The 21,307-nt window shown below is 47.7% G+C and overlaps 1 protein-coding gene across 3 annotated transcripts in view; it reads left to right on the top strand.

Annotated features, from left to right (window-relative positions):
• The first annotated feature begins 2,450 nt into the window (after positions 1–2,450).
• SLC47A1 (solute carrier family 47 member 1) overlaps positions 2,451–21,307 on the top strand; it is a 34,405-nt gene continuing 15,548 nt past the window's right edge. The window contains exons 1-4 of one of the 3 annotated variants that reach the window (XM_038759578.1): positions 2,451–2,516; positions 13,537–13,638; positions 15,302–15,370; positions 20,507–20,655. In XM_038759578.1, the coding sequence (XP_038615506.1) occupies positions 13,552–13,638; positions 15,302–15,370; positions 20,507–20,655 (305 nt within the window). In that variant the 5' untranslated portion in view covers positions 2,451–2,516; positions 13,537–13,551. Of the gene's footprint in view, positions 2,517–10,024; positions 10,214–13,536; positions 13,639–15,285; positions 15,371–20,506; positions 20,656–21,307 lie in introns of those variants that run through there. The other 2 variants (XM_038759579.1, XM_038759580.1) reach the window with 2 other exon arrangements.

Raw genomic sequence — 21,307 nt, 5'->3', positions numbered from 1 at the left:
TCGGTCTCTTTCACAAGCTCTTCCTCTGCCCCAAACGGTGGTGTCCCTCGAGGTTCATTTCTGGGTCCCCTTCTATTCTCCATCTACACCCACTCCCTTGGAGAAACCATTCGCTCCCCTGGCTTCAACTACCACCTCTCTGCGGATGATACTCAAGTCTACATCTCCAGCCCTGACCTCTCTCCCTGTCTGCGGTCTCACATTTCCTCCTGCCTTCAAGACATCTCTACTAGGACGTCCTCCCGTCACCTCAAACTTAACATGCCTAAAACTGAACTTCTAATCTTCCCAACCAAACCCTGTCCTAGATCATCTTAGATTCAAAACAACTCAAATCCAAATCTGAAATGCTTCCCTTAAATCATTGTTATTATCCTTACTGTCCCACCTAACCCCTCTCCTTCCCCTGATTTTCCCATCACTGTAGACAGCACCACCGTCCTTCTTGTCTCACAATCTGTAACCTTGGCTCGTCTCACTCATTCAACTCACCTACTCAGTCTATCGCTAAACCCTGTTGGTTCAACCTCCACAACATGGCTAAAAATCCATCCTTTCTTCTCCATCTAAACTGCTACCACATTAATCCAAGCATTTATCCTATCCCACCTTGGCTCCTGTTTCTCCCCACTCCACTCTGTAGCCCAGGTCACTTTTCTGCAAAAACGTTCAGTCCGTGTTTCCCCTCTCCTCAAAAACCTCTAGTGGTTGCCCATCTTCTTCTGCATCAAACAGAAACTCACCATTGGCTTTAAAACACTCAATCACATTGTCCCCTTCTACCTCACCTCACTACTTTCTACTACAACCCAGCCAGCACACTTAGCTCCTTTAAAGCCAACCTACTTCTCGAACTCGTCTTCCTCGCTGCCCATCTCTGGCCCACCTCCTGCCTCTGGTCTACAGCACCCCCCACTCCCATCTTACCTCCTTCCCTTCCCCACAGCACCTGTAAATATGTATATATATTTGTATATATTTATTACTCTATTTATTTATTTATTTATTTATTTATTTATTTTACCCGTACATATCTATTCTATTTATTTTATTTTGTTAGTATGTTTGGTTTTGTTCCCTGTCTCCCCCTTTTAGACTGTGAGCCCACTATTGCGTAGGGACTGTCTCTATATGTTGCCAATTTGTACTTCCCAAGCGCTTAGTCCAGTGCTCTGCACACAGTAAGCGCTCAATAAATACGATTGATTGATTGACTGTCTCTATATGTTGCCAACTTGGACTTCCCAAGCGCTTAGTCCAGTGCTCTGCACACAGTAAGCGCTCAATAAATACGATTGATTGATTGATTCGCAGCCGACGGACGGTTACTCTCGCCACCTCCAGAGCCTCATCGAAGGCACCTCTCCTCCAAAAGGCACGTCTCCTATTTATTCATCCCACTTCCCCCACATGTCTGCTGTGTGACCTTGGGCAAGTCTCTTCACTTCTCTGCGCCTCAGTTCCCTCATCTGTAAAACGGGGATTAAGACTGTGAGCCCCACATCATCAATCGTATTTATTGAGCGCTTCCTATGTGCAGAGCACTGTACTAAGCGCTTTACATGTGGTTGTCCCCACATGGGACAACCTCATCTCCTTGTGTCCCCCCCAGCGCTCAGACCAGTGCTTTGCACATAGTAAGCGCTTAACAAATACCAACGTTATTATTATTAAGCAATTCATCATCAATCGTATTTATTCATCATCAATCGTATTTATTGAGCGCTTCCTATGTGCAGAGCACTGTACTAAGCGCTTTACATGTGGTTGTCCCCACATGGGACAACCTCATCTCCTTGTGTCCCCCCCAGCGCTCAGACCAGTGCTTTGCACATAGTAAGCGCTTAACGAATACCAACGTTATTATTATTAAGCAATTCATCATCAATCGTATTTATTCATCATCGATCGTATTTATCGAGCGCTTACTATGTGCAGAGCACTGTACTGAGCGCTTGGGAAGTACAAATTGGCAACATATAGAGACCTAATTACTGTCTTGAGAGCTCTGTACTAAGCGCTTGGGAAAGTACAATATAAAAGACGCAATCCTTTTAGACTGTGAGCCCACTGTTGGGTAGGGACTGTCTCTAGGTGTTGCCAATTTGTACTTCCCAAGCGCTTAGTACAGTGCTCTGCACATAGTAAGCGCTCAATAAATACGATTGATTGATTGATTGATTGATTGATTGATTCCCTGCCCCCAACGAGCTTACAAGACAGGAGGAGGGGGAGGGACACAGTACGGGGAGGGGCAGAGGGGACGAGACACGGGGCGGGGCCCGGACGGAGGAGGTTACTGGGAGCACTGGGGGCACTGGGGGCACTGGGGCCTGTTGCCCGTGTGGGCCCCGGGGGCCCGGTGGAGCATGGGGGACTGGGAGAAGGCCTCGGCGGCTTTGGAGGGCACGGAGGAGGGCACGGAGGAGGGCCCGGAGCCCGGGGGTCTACGCTGGCTGCTGGCGCTCAACTTCCGCAGGGAGCTCCGCGGACTGCTGGGGCTGGCCGCCCCCGCGGTAAGAACGACCCCCCCCCCCATCCTCCCCTGCACCCCGTGGCTCACGTGGAAAGAGCCCGGGCTTTGGAGTCCGAGGCCGTGGGTTCCAATCCCGCCTCCGCCCGCTGCCAGCTGTGGGACTCCGGGCGAGTCACTTCACTTCTCTGGTTGCCTCATCGGGAAAATGGGGGTGAAGACTGGGAGCCCCCCCCCGTGGGACAGCCTGATCACCTTGTCACCTCCCCAGCGCTTAGAACAGTGCTTGGCACATAGTAAGCGCTTAATAAATGCCATTATTATTATTATTCTCTGTGCCGCAGTTCCCTCACCTGGAAAATGGGGATTAAAACTGTGAGCCCCCCGTGGGACAACCTGATCACCTTGTAGCCTCCCCAGCGCTTAGAATAGTGTTTTGCACATAGTAAGCGCTTAATAAATGCCATTATTATTATTATTCTCTGTGCCGCAGTTCCCTCACCTGGATAATGGGGATTAAAACTGTGAGCCCCCCGTGGGACAACCTCATCACCTTGTAGCCTCCCCAGCGCTTAGAACAGTGTTTTGCACATAGTAAGCGCTTAACAAATACCATCGTTATTATTATTATTATACTCCACCCCATCCCCACTCCCACCCCACCTTCACCTCCACGCCCACCATGCCCCTTCCCCTCCTGCCGTCCGAGTTGGGGGTGCTGAGAGCTCACCTCCTCCAGGAGGCCTTCCCAGACTGAGCCCCTTCCTTCCTCTCCCCCTCGTCCCCCTCTCCATCCCCCCATCTTACCTCCTTCCCTTCCCCACAGCACCTGTATATATGTATATATGGTTGTACATATTTATTACTCTATTTATTTATTTCACTTGTACATTTCTATCCTATTTATTTTATTTTGTTGGTATGTTTGGTTCTGTTCTCTGTCTCCCCCTTTTAGACTGTGAGCCCACTGTTGGGTAGGGACTGTCTCTATGTGTTGCCAATTTGTACTTCCCAAGCGCTTAGTACAGTGCTCTGCACATAGTAAGCGCTCAATAAATACGATTGATTGATTGATTGGGTGGGGGCGGACTCGGACCTCCTAACGGGATTTCCTCTCTCTGTTGCTATATAGTACTTTCCCAAGCGCTCAGTACAGTACTCTGCACATAAGTACATACGACTGAATGAATGAATAACCTTAATCTGCACTGGCAAGCGGGCTACCGGTGAACCACAGTCACTGGGCTACAGATTCTCGCTGCCAACCTCTTAGCTTCTCCGCTCTTCCTTCTCCTCCTTTCCTCCTCGTCCTCCCACTAATAACAGTAATAATAGTAATAAGGATAGTATCTGTTAAGCACTTACTGTGTGTCAAGCACTGCTCTAAGCGCTGGGGTACATACCAGCTAATCCACTGGACACAGTCTCTGTTCCACATAGGATTCACGGTCTTAATCCCCATTTTCCAGATGAGGTAATTGAAGCACAGAGAAGTGAAGTGATTTGTCCAAGGTCACCCAGCAGACAAGTGGCAGAGCTGGGATTAGAACCCAGGTTCTTCTGAATCCCAGGCCCGGGCTCTGGCCACTAGCCCAAAATGCCCCCTCTTCCTCCAACCCAGGCCCTGGGTTCAATACATGTGCGAAAAACAGTTCGTAGACACCTCCCACCCCCCAAACCTCATCCCTTCTTCCCCAGTCAGTCAGTCCTGTGGGCACGGAATGGGTCTACCAACTCTGCTATATTGTACTCCATCAAGCATTTAGTACAGTGTTATGCACACAGTAAGTGCTCAATAAATACGATTGACTGATTGATTGATCCCAACCTTCTAAGTATGTGAGGTAAAATCAAATAAATGAATTCAGGCAGCCCTCTGCAGAAGGGCGCAGCTTCAGACCCAACAGCCAGGCCTGGCCCCGAGGACCCAGACCAATCAATAACCAATCAATTGTATTTTCTGAGCACTTACTGTGAGCAGAGCACTGTAGTAAGTGCTTGGGAGAGTACAGTACAACTGAGTTGATAGACACGTTCCCTGGCCACTGTGAGGTTACAGTCTAGAAGGGGAAGAATGACATTAATAGAAATAAATAAATTATGGATATGGACGTAAGTGCTGTGGGGCTGAAGGAGGGGGTGAACAAAGGGATCAAATCCAAGTGCAAGGGTGACCCAGAAGGGAGTGGGAGAAAAGAAAACGAGGACTTGGTCATGGAAGGCCTTTTGGTGGAGATGTTGTGCTTTCAGTGAGGCTTTGAAGGTGGGTAGAGTAATTGTCTGCATGATGGGAAGAGGGAAGGAGTCCCAGACCAATCAATAACCAATCAATTGTATTTTCTGAGCACTTACTGTGAGCAGAGCACTGTAGTAAGTGCTTGGGAGAGTACAGTACAACGGAGTAGATAGACACGTTCCCTGGCCACTGTGAGGTTACAGTCTAGAAGGGGAAGGAAGACATTAATAGAAATAAATAAATTATGCATATGGACGTAAGTGCTGTGGGGCTGAGGGAGGGGGTGAACAAAGGGATCAAATCCAAGTGCAAGGGCGACCCAGAAGGGAGTGGGAGAAAAGAAAACGAGGACTTGGTCATGGAAGGCCTTTTGGTGGAGATGTTGTGCTTTCAGTGAGGCTTTGAATCAATCAATCAATCAATCGTATTTATTGAGCGCTTACTATGTGCAGAGCACTGTACTAAGCGCTTGGGAAGTACAAATTGGCAACACATAGAGACAGTCCCTACCCAACAGTGGGCTCACAGTCTAAAAGGAGGAGACAGAGAACAGAACCAAACATACCAACAAAATAAGGTGGGTAGAGTAATTGTCTGCATGATGGGAAGAGGGAAGGAGTCCCAGACCAGAGGCAGGATGTGGGGAGAGGTCAGCAGCGAGAGAGGTTGGCAGTGAGCTAGAGAAGATCGAGGAACAGTAAGTAGGGTAGCAGTCACAGATTAGCTGATAGATCGATTCAAGATCACGGTGGTTGCTTTCCTTATCGCTTGCCTCATTTCACCCAAAAAGAACTTGGAGCAAAGTGGAAATAATTTAGCCAGGTCGGAGCTGGACATTAAAGTCAGGTCTTCTGACTCCTGTCCCAACACGCTGTCTAGATCATTCTGCCATCCAAACCTCAATAAAACTAACTGCTGGAAACAATCAATCAGTGGGATTTATTGAGCGGTTTCTGTGTGCAGAGCACTGGACTAAGTGCTTGGGAGAGCAAAATACAACAAAGATGGGAGAGATGTCTCATGTCTCCTGCCCAAAAAGGAGCTTACAGTCTAGAGGGGGAGGCGGACATGAAAATAAATTACGGCTATGTACATGCGTAAGTGCTGTGGGACTATGGGTGAGGTGAAGGCTGCCGTGGAAACACTGCTTTCCACATCAGATAACATACAGCCTCTCTCCATAAGGGGAAAGCGGGTCCCCAAAAGTAGCTCGGAAGGTCTTCCCTTCGACACTTAGCCTGGTGGCATGCTGAGAGCCTTGTATGCATTCCTTGCCTTTTTTGGATGCAATTTTCGAATGAAAAACACAAATATAATCCCTGTCTAAACTCACCAATCTCTGTGGGGATCTAAGGGAAAGGGAGCAGATGGTTTGAACCCACACTGAACTTCTTGAAAAGTAATTTGTTCAAGTGATGCCGGCTGCCAAGCGGATGGATTTCTGCCCTTGCTGGGTTCGCCCATATTCATAATTCAGACAGGAGGCGTGATCCCTAGCAGGAAAACTTGGGTGTCAGATACTTCCATGTAATGGATTTTCGGAGGAGCAGGGGTACCCCTCCACCTTGTTTCGTGGCCAGCAGAGTTCAGAAGTCTGAAGAGATTCATCTTAAAGGGATCTGGATCAGTAGAACTTGGGGCTGGGCCATTGGTAATATACTACCTTGAGTTCGAGGAGCATTTCCAAAGCTCATTTTGTCTTCACAGAATCCCTGTGCATTCAGCTACAGATGAAGCACAAACAGGTTAAGTGACCAGCCCATGGTCCCCCAGCAGACCAGTTTAGCTGTGCTCTCTATACAGTAAAATGATAATCAATCAAAAGGAGCTGTGAATAAAACCTCCTTTTACCACAGGGCTGTGTCTAGATAGTTAAAGTGAGTTTTTTCCATTAGAATTCATGAGAAAAAATTCCCAAATGCTCCCTGTTGGTGTGAAAGTAATCTGAGTCAATAGGGGTGGAGTTTAAACTCACCTCCAAATGATTTAGAGTAAGATAGGAATTCCTTCTTTAATATTAATTTAGACTGAAATTCCTGAAGGATCCAGTCGGGTTGTAGGGCAGGCTTGCCCTAGCCACAGCTGTTGACAGTGGCAGCTGTATTCTCAGGGCATCAAGTGAACACACAATAAATACAATTGATTAATTGATTGATTGGGGCCACCATTACAGGTGATCGGATTCCAGAGCTGGAAAGAATCATGAAGAAGCAGTGTCACCTAATGGAAAGAGCACGGGCCTCGGAGTCAGAAAATTTTGTGTTCTAATCCCGGCTCTGTCACTTTTCTGCTCTGTCACCTTGGGCCAGTCACTTAACTTTTCTGTTTCCTCATCTGTAAAATGGGGATTAAGACCGTAAACCCCAAGTGGGACAGGGACTGGGTTCAACCCGATTATCTTGTATCTGGCCCAGTACTTAGTACAGTGCCCGGCACAGAAAAAGCACTTAACAAATACCACAATTACTATTATTGGTCCAGGCTCCTGCTTTTGGTCAGGTGAAAGTTCAAACCAGCCTGGACAGGTGGTTGACTGTTCTGTTTCTAAAGATTTCTGGGGATTAAAATGCCATATACAGCTGCCTCAGCAGGCTGCCTCCTGACGTCCTTCTGTTCCCCATCTTCCCAGCGAGTTCCAAATTTGAATGTAGTTTCTAAAGAATAATAATAATAATTGCAGCATTTGTTAAGCCCTTATTACGTGCTAAGCACTGGGATAGATACAAGGTAATCAGGTCGGACATAGTCCCTGTACCCCAGTCTAAATACAAGGAAGAACACGTATTGCGCATGGATTTGCACCCTTTATTCGCCTCTCCCTCGCCCCACAGCACTTAGGTACTTATCCGTAATTTATTTATTCACATTAGTGTCTGTATGCCCCTCTAGACTGTAAGCTCGTCGTGGGCAGGGAACGAGTCTACCAACCCTGTTATATTGTACTCTCCCAAGTGCTTAGTACAGTGTTCTGCCCACAGTAAGCATTCAATAAATACTATTAATTGATATCGAGTCCCATTTTACAGATGGGGAAACTGAGGCAATAGACATCACACAGCAGGCAAATGGCAGAGCCGGGATTAGAACCCAGGTCCCCTTACTCCCAGGCCCTAGCTCCTTCCACTAGGTCTTGCTGCTTCTTGGCAATTTTCCTTCTAGCAAAACACAGGCATCGGGTGGAGCATCTGACTCAGCCCTAGACCAGTTCATATTTGATAGACGCCCTTGAAGTTCTCCTGTTGCAGCTTGCCCTGGGTTTGCCGGTGGGGTCCAGAGTACAAAGGGCTATGGAATTTAAGGTGGAATCTGGAAGTTTGGTAAATAGTTAGCCAGTGTGAACTGTAGAGGCCAGATAGGAACTATTGTACTTCCCAAGCGCTTAATACAGTGTTCTGCACACTGTAAGCGCTCAATAAATGCGATTGAATGAATGAATGAATGAACTAGGAGTCCTTCTAGACTGTGAGCCCACTGTTGGGTAGGGACCATCTCTATATGTTGCCAACTTGTACTTCCCAAGCGCTTAGTACAGTGCTCTGCACACAGTAAGCGCTCAATAAATATGACTGAATGAATGAACTAGGAGCCCCAGGGCTCTCCTGTGGCTAAGTGTTCTGTTTGTTGTTGCCGGCTATGAGCGATGTCTCATTATTAATGTCTTACTATTATTATCTATAATTTATCTATCTATCTATATCTATTATATCTGTAATTATAATAATTATCTCACTATTATTAATGTCTCACTATTTGCACATAGTAAGCACTTAATAAATGCCATTATTATTATTATTATTAAGAAGATTATCTGAAGAGTCTAGTGGAGAGAGTCTAGACCTGGGAGACAAGAGACCTGGATTCTAGCCCCAGCTCCACTGCTTCCCTCTCAATCAGTCAATCAATGGAATGTATTGAGCACTAACTGTGTGCAGAGCACTGTACTAAGTGCTTGGGAGGGTACAATACAACCGAGTTGATGGACACATTCCCTGCCCACAATGAGGTTACAGTCTAGAGATACCTGCTGTAAGAGCCTGGGCAAGTCACAATTTCTCTGGGTCTTGGTTTCCTCAGCGGTAAAATAGGGGTTAAATATCTGCTCTTTCTTGGCCTTTGAGCCCCCAAGGGGGAGAGGGATTGTGTCTGACATGATTATCTGATGTCTATCACAGTGCTTATTTGGTTTATTGTCTGTAAAGCAGAGATAAAAGATCTGCTGTCCTTCCCTCTTATACCTTGAGCTCTGTGAGCCCTGAGTTGGATCTGATTATTCAGTTTATCCCCTTGTTTATAGCACAGTGCTTGGCATATCAATCAGTCAGTCAGTCATATCTATGGGATGCCTACTTTGTGCAGAGCCTTGCACTAAGCACTGGTGAGAGCACAGTATAACCGAGTTGGTAAACATGTTCCCTGTCCACAGTGAGCTTACAGTCTAGAGGGGAGCTTACTGCATAAAGTCTGGATTTAAAAAATGCCATCATCATTAGAAAATCCACCCAGTCTTCCTCCTCCACGATTTTGTGGATTTCATTCCCAGCCCCTCAGTCTATGTCCTTTGAAACCGAAGTGTTCCCGGACTTGGACTCAGTTCTAATTCTTTGGATTTATGCAGTGCTTTTATGGTATTTATTAAGCGCTTACTATGTGCCAAACAGTGTTCTAATTGCTGGATTAGGTACAAGTTCATTAGGTTGGACACAGTCCCTGTCCCACATGGGGCTTGCAGTCTAAGTAGGAGAGAGAACAGGTATTTAATCCACGATTTGCAGATGAGGGAACTGAGGCACAAAGTGAAGTGACTTGCCCAAGGTCACACACAGCAGGTTTGTGGCGGAGTTGGAATCAGAACCCAGATCCTCCGCCTCTCAGACCCACGCTCTTTCCACTTGGCCCTACTGCCTTTATGTTTCCAAAACACTTTTTATTAATTGTTTCATTTTACTTTCACCATCTCTGTGAGGTGAGGAGAGGCAGAGGTGATAATAATAATAATAATAATGGCATTTATTAAGCACTTACTATGTGCAAAGCACTGTTCTAAGCTCTGGGGAGGTTACAAGGTGATCAGGTTTACCCACGGGGGGCTCACAGTCTTAATCCCCATTTTACAGATGAGGTAACTGAGGCCCAGAGAAGTGAAGTGACTTGCCCAAAGTCACACAGCTGACAATTGGCAGAGCCGGGATTCGAACCCCTGACCTCTGACTCCAAAGCCCGGGCTCTTTCCACTGAGCCACGCTGATTATCCCTTTTTACAGATGAAAATCACTCCCCAGAGAGGTTGAGTGACTTGCCCAAGGTCACACAGCAAGTCAGCGACAGAACTGGCACTGGAGCCCAAGATTTCTGATTCTCAGGCCCAGAAGAGGCCCCTCGCTAGAGTTTCACACCACCATGCTACTTCTCCTTCCTTGGCTTTGGCAATTTGGAGTGTCATCCATCAAAAAATGATGAGATTCAGAACAGAAAGAAACGGATTATCTGAACAACTTGGGTCCTAGGTTAGTTCAAATGAGCGGATAGAATGTGGGGGGTCTCAGGCAGGTGTGTAATCTCAATTCTGAAGACAGATTCATCTTTGGTTATCCGAACTAGACTCCTTTCAGCCTGCCAAAGTTTGGATAACTGACTTGTGACTGTAAACCAAGGTGGGCCCCTCCTGCTGTCGAAAGCACTCTTCTTTGAGTTTCCCAACGAACCAAAGAAAATTTCTGGGGAAAGTTTCTTGACTTCCCGCCTCGCATTTCCTGGATTTGGGGGAAAGCCAGGAACATAGTTCTTTGGTCATGCCACTTTGCCTATTTACCACTCATAAATCCCTGACACTTTATCAGGGACAATCTAGGTTTTTATGGGCTTTCTTTATTTGCTTTATAAGTGGTTCCTGGCTGCAGCAGTGAGGGCTGAGGGCCGGAGGAGAGAGGGAGAGAAAATACTGGGAAATGGCTCTGTTTGGTGGGGTCCAGGGTCAGCCTCCTTGAACCTGGGATTCCTGCTGAATCTGTCCCATGGCAATCAATCACCAGTAATGTTCTTTGAGCACCTGGTGTGGGCAGAGTCCACTGGTCCCTTGGGAGAATACAGAAGAATTAGTAGACATGATCCCTATCCTGAATCTATCAATCAGTGGTATTGAGTGCTTACTGTGTGCAAAGTACTAAGAGCTTGAGAGTACAATACAGTTAGTAGACAATTCCTACACACAAGGAAGGAGCGTACACTCTAGGGACTTACAGTCTAGCAGGGAAGGTGGCCAGCTCTTCATTTTCCTTAGTAGTAGTAGTAATGAAGAACAAACAGCCTGGGGGTACTGTGGGGAAGGAGCTATCTGAGGGAGGATCCTGTAGAATGGCCTTGTGAGGGTAAGACAGACAAAACAGATGAGGGACAACAAGGAGGGGAGGAGTTTTGCAGAGGAGAAAGAGGAGAGTGCCCCAGATAATCAAGGGGATTTCAGCGCTTAGAACAGTGCTTCACACATAGTAAGCGCTTAACAAAGGCCATCATTATTATTATTAAATACAGGCCTCAACCGGCGTCACATTCGGTAAGTAGTACACCTGAAGTTCGCCTGTGGGAACTTGCATTTAGTTTGGTGGGGGTGCAGATATTTTGGAAGGAGTCTTCTCTAGCTGAGTTTTCTTATTCCGTTCTCCTTCCCCTTGATGTTACCTCTTGGACTCACTCATGTGCTTTTCTCCACAGGTGGGCTCTGCATTGGGGCTAGTGGCTGATCCACTGAGCCCTCGTAATGACTTCGCAGAAGCCATGGGGTTCCTTCCCCAGTCCAAGATGCAGCTGGCCTCAGTGGGCCTAGCCCTCCCTTCTCACTCCTCACCCTTGGCTTCAAGGCTGTCCATCCCCTCACCCCCTCTTACCTCACCTCCCTTCTCTCCTTCTCCAGCCCAGCCTGCACCCTCTGCTCCTCTGCCGCTAATCTCCTCACCGTGCCTCGTTCTCGCCTGTCCCGCCGTCGACCCCCGGCCCACGTCATCCCCCGGGCCTGGAATGCCCTCCCTCTGCCCATCCGCCAAGCTAGCTCTCTTCCTCCCTTCAAGGCCCTACTGAGAGCTCTCCTCCTCCAGGAGGCCTTCCCAGACTGAGCCCCCTCTCCCCCTCCTCCCCCTTTCCCTCCTCCCCTCTCCATCCCCCTCGCTTTACCTCCTTCCCTTCCCCATAGCACCTGTATATATGTTTGAACGTATTTATTACTCTATTTATTTATTTATTTTACTTGCACATATTCTATTTATTTTATTTTGTTAAATATGTTTTGTTTTGTTCTCTGACTCCCCCTTCTAGACTGTGAGAGCTCACTGTTGGGTAGGGATCGTCTCTATATGTTGCCAACTTGTACTTCCCAAGCGCTTAGTACAGTGCTCTGCACACAGTAAGCGCTCAATAAATACGATTGAATGAATGAATGAATGAGTGAACCCTATTCCCTATCCCTCCTAAAAGGTTTCCTCCAGCTATTTTCCAGGCTGGGAAGAGCAGGGCAGATTAGTCTTGCTGTAACTTTAGAGTGACATTATGGCCTAATAGGAAAAGTCCAGGTCTCACTGTGAAGAGATTTGGGTTCTAATCAAAGTCTTTCCACTGACTGGCTGTATGACCCTAGGCCGGTCACTTAACCTCTCCATGTTTCTGCTTCCCTATCTATGAGAAGGCTTAGAAATACTTGTTCCTTTCTTATCTCAGAGGACAGCATTTTGCGGATAACTGTGATCCCCAGCTAATCCCAGCTTTGCCACTTGTCTGCTGTGTGACCTTGAGCAAGTCACTTCACTTCTTTGTGCCTCAGTTACCGCATCTATAAAATGGGGATTAAGACTGGGTCCAACCTGATTGCCTTGTGTCTACCCCAGAGCTTAGAGCAGCGCTTGACACATAGTAAGCGCTTAACGAATACCATCATCATGATGTTGTGCTCTCCCAAGTGCTTAGTACAGTGCTGTGTACACAGAAAGTGCTCAAGAAATACCATTGATTAATATTGAATGCCTGATGCCTACTGCTTGTGACTTTAGGGTGCTATAGAAATGACCTTTCTTCTTTGGAGCCTTAAGTGCCTATCCTCTTTATTATTCCTAGAGGAAGAATTTAAGGTCAAATGGGAGTTGGCCAGGTGGCAAAGAGCCCAACGTATTTCTGGGATGCAGGAATATAATCTTTAGGAAACTTGAGGTAACCCAGAAATGACCAGAGCTCTGCTTGAAGCTCGATTTGACCTGTCCCAGCCTGAGGAGCCTGATAGTTTCTGTAAAAATCAGGGACTGCCTCATCTGTAACCTATTTCAGATACATTTCCAGTGGCCCCCAACCCCTTTCGAATAGCCATCAGGATGGATTAGCTGGCCCTGCGGCCGACTCAGACCTGGTGCTGTGTCCCTGGGACCCCCCAGGAATTCTGGGTCACTGATAATAATAATAATAATAATGTTCGTATTTGTTAAGCGCTTACTACGTGCAAAGCACTGTTCTAAGCGCTGGGGTAGATACAAGGTGATCAGGTTGTCCCACAGTCTTCATCCCCATTTTACAGATGAGGTAACTGAGGCCCAGAGAAGTTAAGTGACTTGCCCGAAGTCACACAGCTGACAAGGGGCGGAGCCGGGATTTGAACCCACGACCTCTGACTCTAAAGCCCAGGCTCTTTCCGCTGAGCCACGCTGCTTCTCTGATAGAACTGCAGGCCCAGGATGCTTTGGGACCCCAACCTTAAAGACCACCAAATTCAACCCAGGTCTGAAAGACCAATTTGGGAGTTCTGGTAGAGCCCAAAGTTGGCCTCTGTTACAAATCTTTCTCTGTCGACTTCCAGTTCCTGTCCCAGCTGATGATATTCCTGATCAGTTTCATCAGTTCCGTGTTTTGTGGCCATTTGGGCAAGCTCGAACTGGATGCCGTTTCCCTCGCCATCGCTGTACGTACCTTACTTTCGTCACTGGAGTTCAGCTAAAGTGGGTGATGGGTCTAACTCAGGGGAACCGTGTTCTCCGGCCTCCGGCACGGGGCTAGAACAACGTGGATCTGAGATTCCCGAGTTGGGGGTGAGGGAGACAAGATTGGGGTGTTGAGTCCTTCAGGGCTCTCTGTAGGTGGGGAGAGCCTGGCAGGGACTGGGGTATTCAGAGACCCGGTCAATCATTTGGGTTCTGGCTCCACCTGGGCGTTGGAGGGACAGGAGATGATCAGAGTCCCATTTTATCACATGGAAACCTAGATCAGTGAAGCCAAAAACAACTTCCAGCCAGCTGGTCCTGCAGCATTTCAGACTCTACTTCCTCTTGCAAACTCAAACCTCTCCACCGTCTCCTAAGCCCTCAGAGAGAAGTCAGTGTTGGACCTTGGCTACTGCCCAGATCACTCACTCTTTACTGAACCTGGAGGGTGAGGGACTGGTTTGGATCAGCTCATGGGGGGAATATCAGATTGAAGAGGATGCAAACTCGGGGTTGGCTAACTGACAAAACGGATACTCTTCATAAGAGCACTTCATAGACCAGTCAGCGGGGGATGCCTCCCACTCTCCCCCGCAGAAGGATTTGGGTTCTAATCCCAGCTCCACCACTTATCAGTTATGTGACCTTGGGCAAGTCACTTAACTTCTCTGGCCCTCAGGTGCCTCATCTATAAAAAGGACATTAAGACTGTGAGCCCCATGTGAGACATAGACTTTGTACAACCCAATTACATTGTAACTACCTCAGCGCTTAGTAAAGTGCCTGGCACAAAGTAAGCGTTTAACAAATACCCCCTTTTTTTAAAAAAAAAAAAAAGGAATTATAGGGCAAGTCATTCTCTCTTGTCCCTGCCAATCATGTTCCCGCTGAGCCTTGGAACACAGTTTGCAAGTAGGCAGTTAGGGATTCAGCACATTGATGAGAGCACGTGTTGTCTTCACATATGTTAACTGGCTACAGGCAGAACCAAGGTAATAATAATAATTGTGGTACTCGCTAAGTGCTTACTATGTACCACACACTGTTCCAGGCACTGGGGGAGATACAAGTTAATCAGGTTGGACCCAGTTCCTGCCCCACATGGGGCTCACGCTATCAATCCCCATTTTACAGATGAGGGAACTGAGGCCCAGAGAAGTAAAGTGAGTAGCTCAACATCACACAGGAGACTCGTGGCGAAGACGGGATTAGAACACAGGTCCTTCTAGCTCCCGGGTCCGTGCTCTATCCACTAAGCCACACCTCCTGATTCCCGCATGCTCTTTTCCAGTGCTCTTTCCACTGGACATCCTTAGTGAAGAATGTCCTTCTGGGACCTAGCAATGAACCTGTTGGTACCCCCGCCCCTTAACCGGCCCTTAAGGGAAAGCACATAGTTACTCGTAATCGTGCCCACTTAACTAAGATCAGTGGAAAGTCTGAGATATAAGCCGTACGTGAGGTCCGAGTTAGAATTGTTAGGATTGTAAAAAATCACATGCTTGGGCTTCAGCAGTCCTTAAAGATATCATCTACCCCAATCTTAAGGCTGTTACCTCAATATATTCTATTCTGGTGTCCGAGAATGTGTCTTATTTCTCTGGAGTAATCTGGGTTGCTTTATCTAGGTGAATGTATTTCCAGGTTATAAATGTCATCGGAATATCAGTTGGGTTTGGCTTATCCACAGGCTGTGACACCCTCCTCTCCCAGGTAAGTGACAGGGACTTCTCCGATGTATTTCTATCTGATGTGGGTTGTCGATTCATAATAACATTTGTCAGAGGAAAGAAAAGGGAAAGGAAGCCCACTGGGGATCTCCTCCAGGTGCTGGCGAGGGTCTCTGGACTCTCCCTCGGCTCCCGGGACAAAGGCCGAGAACTCTTTTTACTCGGCAAAGAAGAGGGGCCAGCCAGAAGTCAAACGTCTCAGTTCTGAAAATGTCAATGGTGGGAGGGGAGGATAGGGTCTCTCCTCTCCTTGGTAAGGCTGGGGTTTTGTTTGTGAAGGCCTGCACCTTTAGAAAGGGAAGCCTACTTTCTATTGCTCAAACTAAGGGTTGCAAACAGAAAAATCCCACTGCAGGATATGTGATGGATTTTCTGTTAATGATAATTGTGCTAATTTTTAAATGCTTACTGAATGCCAAGCACTGGGATAGATAAATTATAATCGTGTCAGGCACAGTCCTTGTCCCACATGAGACTCACAGCCTAAGCAGAATGGAGAACAGTTACTTAATTCCCATTTTACAGATGAGGAAACTGAGGGACGGAGAAGTTAAATGACTTAGGGTCGCACAGCAGGCAAGTGGCAGTGCTGGGATTACAACCTAGATCCTGTGACTACTAAGCCAACCTCTTTGCCCTAGGCCATGCTGTTTCTCTCAGAAATCTGCTTCTGTTTCTGCTCTTTTCCAAATGCTGGATACAAAATAATCAGATCAAATACAATTTCTGTCCCACCAGGGGCTCGCAAACTAAGCAGTAGAGAGAGCAGGAATCTTTTCTGTATTCTACAGAGGTGGAAACGGAGAACTGAGGCCCAGAGGTGGTCAGTGAGTGGCCTAAGGGAGTGGAACCCAGAGCCAGCCCTAATGTCCTCCTCCGGGCTGCCTCTGGGACTTGTCTTTCAAGCCTCTCACTGCTCCCACCTCCCCCTCAAGGATTCTGGAAGATTCCCACCTAGTCCCAGGGGGATTGCAAGCCTCTCCAAAGACAAGAATCTCTGATCTTTTCTGGTATTTTCACAGCTTATTAGAGAAGGAAAGAGAGCTTGAGATGAAACCTTCCTGGCTACTCAGTCAGTCAGTCCACAGGATTTACTGAGCCTCCACTGTGCGCAGAACTTTGAGCCTTTGCTGATTACTGTCATTCACTCATTACCCTCTTGTCTTACAGGCCGTAGTGACCTTCTACCTCCTCTCACCAAACCAGGCCTTTGCCATCTTTCTAAACCTCAACATACTACTACTACTACTAATAATGGCATTTATTAAGCGCTTACTATGTGCAAAGCACTGTTCTCAGCGCTGGGGAGGTTACAAGGTGATCAGATTGTCCCCCTGGGGGGCTCACAGTCTTCATCCCCATTTTACAGATGAGGTAACTGAGGCACAGAGAAGTTAAGTGACTTGCCCAAAGTCACACAGCTGGCAATTGGTGGAGCCAGGATTTGAACCCATGACCTCTGACTCCCAAGCCCGTGCTCTTTCCATTGAGCCACACTGCTTCTAAACCCACCTCTTCCAAGGAGCCTACCCAGTTTAACTCTATCTTCCCCCGTCCTTCCCATCACTTAAGTTCCCCATAGCCCTTGTGTGCGGTCAACCTCCATAAATGAACGTTCATGGGTTTCCACCATCTGCATTCTCATTTCTCTTTTACATAAATTACAATTCCATTCTTAGTGTTCGCCTATTTCTACAGTTACGCGTCTGTAGATTTCGAGCTCATCGGCGAGCCTCAGGCTGGCTGACGTAGCTAATTCCAGAGCCCGCGTCAGGCTTGGAGACTGTTCCCTGCTTTTCAAACAAGGAGGCCGAGGGCCCCGGGCATGACTTGCCTCTTGAGAGAAACTTGACTCCAGGCTTAGGATCGCGATGCCCGGCCAAGGTTTGGGCCGCCGGGCTGATGTCTCCCAAGTGTTGGGCGTCGGAGCTGGGAGGCCAGTGTTTGCTCTGGGTCCTTGTCAGGTTATTGTTGAACACCTAAGGAGGAAAACATTTTTCTGTTCCCTGGAAGACCCGGCCTCAGTACAAACGCCAAAGAAAGTTTCTCCCGGACTCGCCTCGTGCCCCTCCCTTTCTCTAGCCTCAGTGGGAGTCTTCGAGAAATGAAGTCCCACACTTGCGGGAAAGATAAGCACTCAGCCATGTTCCTTCCCTAGACCCGTGGGTGGGTAGAAATTTTCTTCATCCAGGATTCATTTGAAATATGTATACATATATCCTGTATATATGTATATATTTTTGTACATATTTATTACTCTATTTATTTATTTATTTTACTTGTACATATCTATTCTATTTATTTTATTTTGTTAGTATGTTTGGTTTTGTTCTCTGTCTCCCCCTTTTAGACTGTGCGCCCACTGTTGGGTAGGGACTATCTCTATATGTTGCCAATTTGTACTTCCCAAGCGCTTAGTACAGTGCTCTGCACATAGTAAGCGCTCAATAAATACGATTGATGATGATGATTTGAAACCTATCCACTCTGCGCAGAATAAGGGCATTTCAGTGGGGATTTACCTGGGTTCCATGTTTGCCTTACATCTCTGGGTTGAGTCAGATGGTCATGGGTTCCAATCCCAGCTCCGCCACTTGTCTGCTGCGTAACCTTGGGCAAGTTACTTCACTTCTGGGGTCCTTCTGACTCCCAGGCCTGGCATCTTTCCACTAGGCCACACTGCTTCCCACCTAAGATTGTGAGCCCTGTGTGGGACAGGGACTTTTCCATAACAGACTCTTGTATCGAGCCCAGGGTTTAGCGTGGTGATTGGCAGCTAGTAAGGGCTTAATAAATACTGTACCAAAAAAACACAATAACATTCATGTTCCAAAGTGACTAGACGTCCCACGTTGGCAGGACGGTCATACTTTTTGGATTTTGGCTCCAATCAATCGATGGTATTTTCTTAGTGCTTACTGTGTGCAGATAACTGTACTGCGAGCTTGGGAGAGAACGATAAAAGGAGCTTTCCACATCCCAACGAGCTTAAGGAGGGACTCATTAAAGGAGGAAGGGGGAAGAGGAAGGTGGAAAGGGAGAAAGAAAAAGATGGGAAGTAGGGAAAGAAGCCCCCAGGGTGGGGCAGCAAGTGTTGGCCATTCTTGCTGTCCCTGCCTGGAGCACAATCCTGGGAGAGGTGGGGTGGAAGCCAGAGGTCGGTGGCCTCCAGCTGCCCCAGACCCAGAACTGGCCTTTCCAGGCTTGTGACAGGAGTTTCCAGTGTGGCCAGGTGATGTTTTTTTTTCCACCCTCATCAGCAATTCCAGATAGGGGCCCTTGAGAACCTCTTGGGTGCTTTTTGTTGTTGTTGTTGTTGTTTTTCCAGTGGTATTTGTTAAGCACTTACTATATGTCAAGCACTGTTCTAAGGTCTGGGGTAGATACAAATACCCCACATGGAGCTCACAGTCTGTGTAGGAGGGAGAACAGGTATCGAGGAAACTGAGGCACAGAGAAGTGAAGTGAAATGCCTGAGGTAATAATAATAATACATAATAACTGTGGTATTCATTAAGTACTTCAGGTTTCTGCTGCCGAATGCCTGAGGTAATAATAATAATACATAATAACTGTGGTATTCATTAAGTACTTACTCTGCATAGTACTAAGTGCTGGCGTAGGTACGCGATAATCAGACCAGAAACAGGCCCTGTCCCACATGGGGCTCGTAGTCTAAGTAGGAGGGAGAATAAGTCCAGATGAAGAAACTGAGGCACAGAAAAGTGAAGTGACTTGCCCACGGTCACACAGCAGACGAGTGGCAGAGCTGGGGTAAGATCCCAGGTCCTCTCACTCCCAGGCCTGGGCTTTTTCCACTAGGCCATACTGGTTGTCACTAAGTTATGATGCAGCTGGTGGTAGCAGTGGAGGGACTAGCTGCCATTGTGGTTGCACAGATGGTACTGACCAGAGGATTCTCTGCCAAGTCAAGAGAGCTCACCAGACCCAGAGCTGGGCCAGCGCCGGCCCTGCCTGCTCTGGCCGCTGCTGAGGGGGAGGAAGCTTGAAGAGTCTGTTCTCCCTGAGAGGGGGGCACTGATCAGAGACCTTAGGTACCAGAAAGGAACCTTTGCTTTCACTGGAGAAGCAATGCGGCCTAGTGGAAAGAGCATGGGCCTGGGAATCAAAGGACCTGGGTTCTAATCCCTGCTCTGCTGCTTGCCTACTGTGTGACCTTGGGCAAGTCACTTCACTTTTCTGTGCCTCGGTTTCTTCATCTGGACTCACACAGCAGACGAGTGGCAGAGCCGGGGTAAGATCCCAGGTCCTCTCACTCCCAGGCCTGGACTTCTTCCACTAGGCCATACTGGTTGTCACTAAGTTATGACGCAGATTTTCTCAAAAATCTCCAGTGGCTACCAATCAATCTGCACATCAGGCAAAAACTCCTCACCCTGGGCTTCAAGGCTGTCCATCACCTCGCCCCCTCCTACCTCACCTCCCTTCTCTCCTTCTACAGCCCAGTCCGCACCCTCCGCTCCTCTGCCGCTAATCTCCTCACCGTGCCTCCTTCTCGCCTGTCCCGCCGTCCTCCCCCGGGCCTGGAATGCCCTCCTCTCTCTGCCCATCCACCAAGCTAGCTCTCTTCCTCCCTTCAAGGCCCTGCTGAGAGCTCACCTCCTCCAGGAGGCCTTCCCAGACTGAGCCCCTTCCTTCCTCTCCCCCTCGTCCCCCTCTCCATCCCCCCATCTTACCTCCTTCCCTTCCCCACAGCACCTGTATATATGTATATGTTTGTACATATGTATTACTCTATTTATTTATTTATTTTACTTGTACATATCTATTCTATTTATTTTATTTTGTTAGTATGTTTGGTTTTGTTCTCTGTCTCCCCCTTTTAGACTGTGAGCCCACTGTTGGGTAGGGACTGTCTCTATATGTTGCCAATTTGTACTTCCCAAGCGCTTAGTACAGTGCTCTGCACATAGTAAGCGCTCAATAAATACGATTGATGATGACTTATTCTCCCTCCTACTTAGACTACGAGCCCCACGTGGGACAGGGCCTGTTTCTGATCTGATTACCGCGTACCTACGCCAGCACTTAGTACTATGCAGAGTAAGTACTTAATGAATACCACAGTTATTATGTATTATTATTATTATTACCTCAGGCATTCGGCAGCAGAAACCTGAAGCTTGTGGGGGTTGTCCTGCAGAGGGGAATCCTGATCCTGCTGCTCTGCTGCTTCCCCTGCTGGGCCTTGCTCATCAACACCGAGAGCATCCTGCTGCTCCTCCAGCAGGATCCGGAACTGGCCAGGTGAGGCATTGGATGAGCTCAAATTTAGGCTTAGGCCTCAGTCCCAGCAGGATGGACAGGGAGCACCCTGGGGGGGGAGAGCCAGAGAGGCCAGAGAGGCCTTGCCTCCCTCCCCCTTTTAGACTGTGAGTCCACTGTTGGGTAGGGACCGTCTCTATATGTTGCCAATTTGTACTTCCCAAGGGCTTAGTACAGTGCTCTGCACACAGTAAGCGCTCAATAAATACGATTGATGATGATGTTGATAAGGGCCAGAGGGCTTTGGCCCAGCTCCAGCTCTGCACCTTTGCCTGGCTGGGGGCCCGGGAACGTTTTGGGGTGACGGAGCTGAATCTGCCTACTGGGCACACTGATTCTCCAAAAGGTAAAAGAAGATTCCCCCCAGCACTTATGTTCCTTTAGACTGGAAGCGCTTAGGGGGCGGGGAACATATCTACCCACTCTGTTATACTGTACTCTTAGTGCAGTGTTTTGCACAGTAAGAGCTCAATAAGTATGACTGATCGATTATGTTCATATCCATAATTTAATTATTTGTATATTGTACACTCCCAAATGCTTAGTACACACAGTAAGGGCTTGGTAAATTCGACTGATTGATTGCTCCAGCCTAGGACTTAGTACAGTGTTTGACCCAGATTAAGCACTTAAC

This window comes from Tachyglossus aculeatus, chromosome 17 (assembly GCF_015852505.1).
Source record: "Tachyglossus aculeatus isolate mTacAcu1 chromosome 17, mTacAcu1.pri, whole genome shotgun sequence".
Taxonomy (NCBI): domain Eukaryota; kingdom Metazoa; phylum Chordata; class Mammalia; order Monotremata; family Tachyglossidae; genus Tachyglossus; species Tachyglossus aculeatus.
Note: the sequence above shows the minus strand (reverse complement) of the source record. Positions and strands in the feature narration are given on the sequence as shown.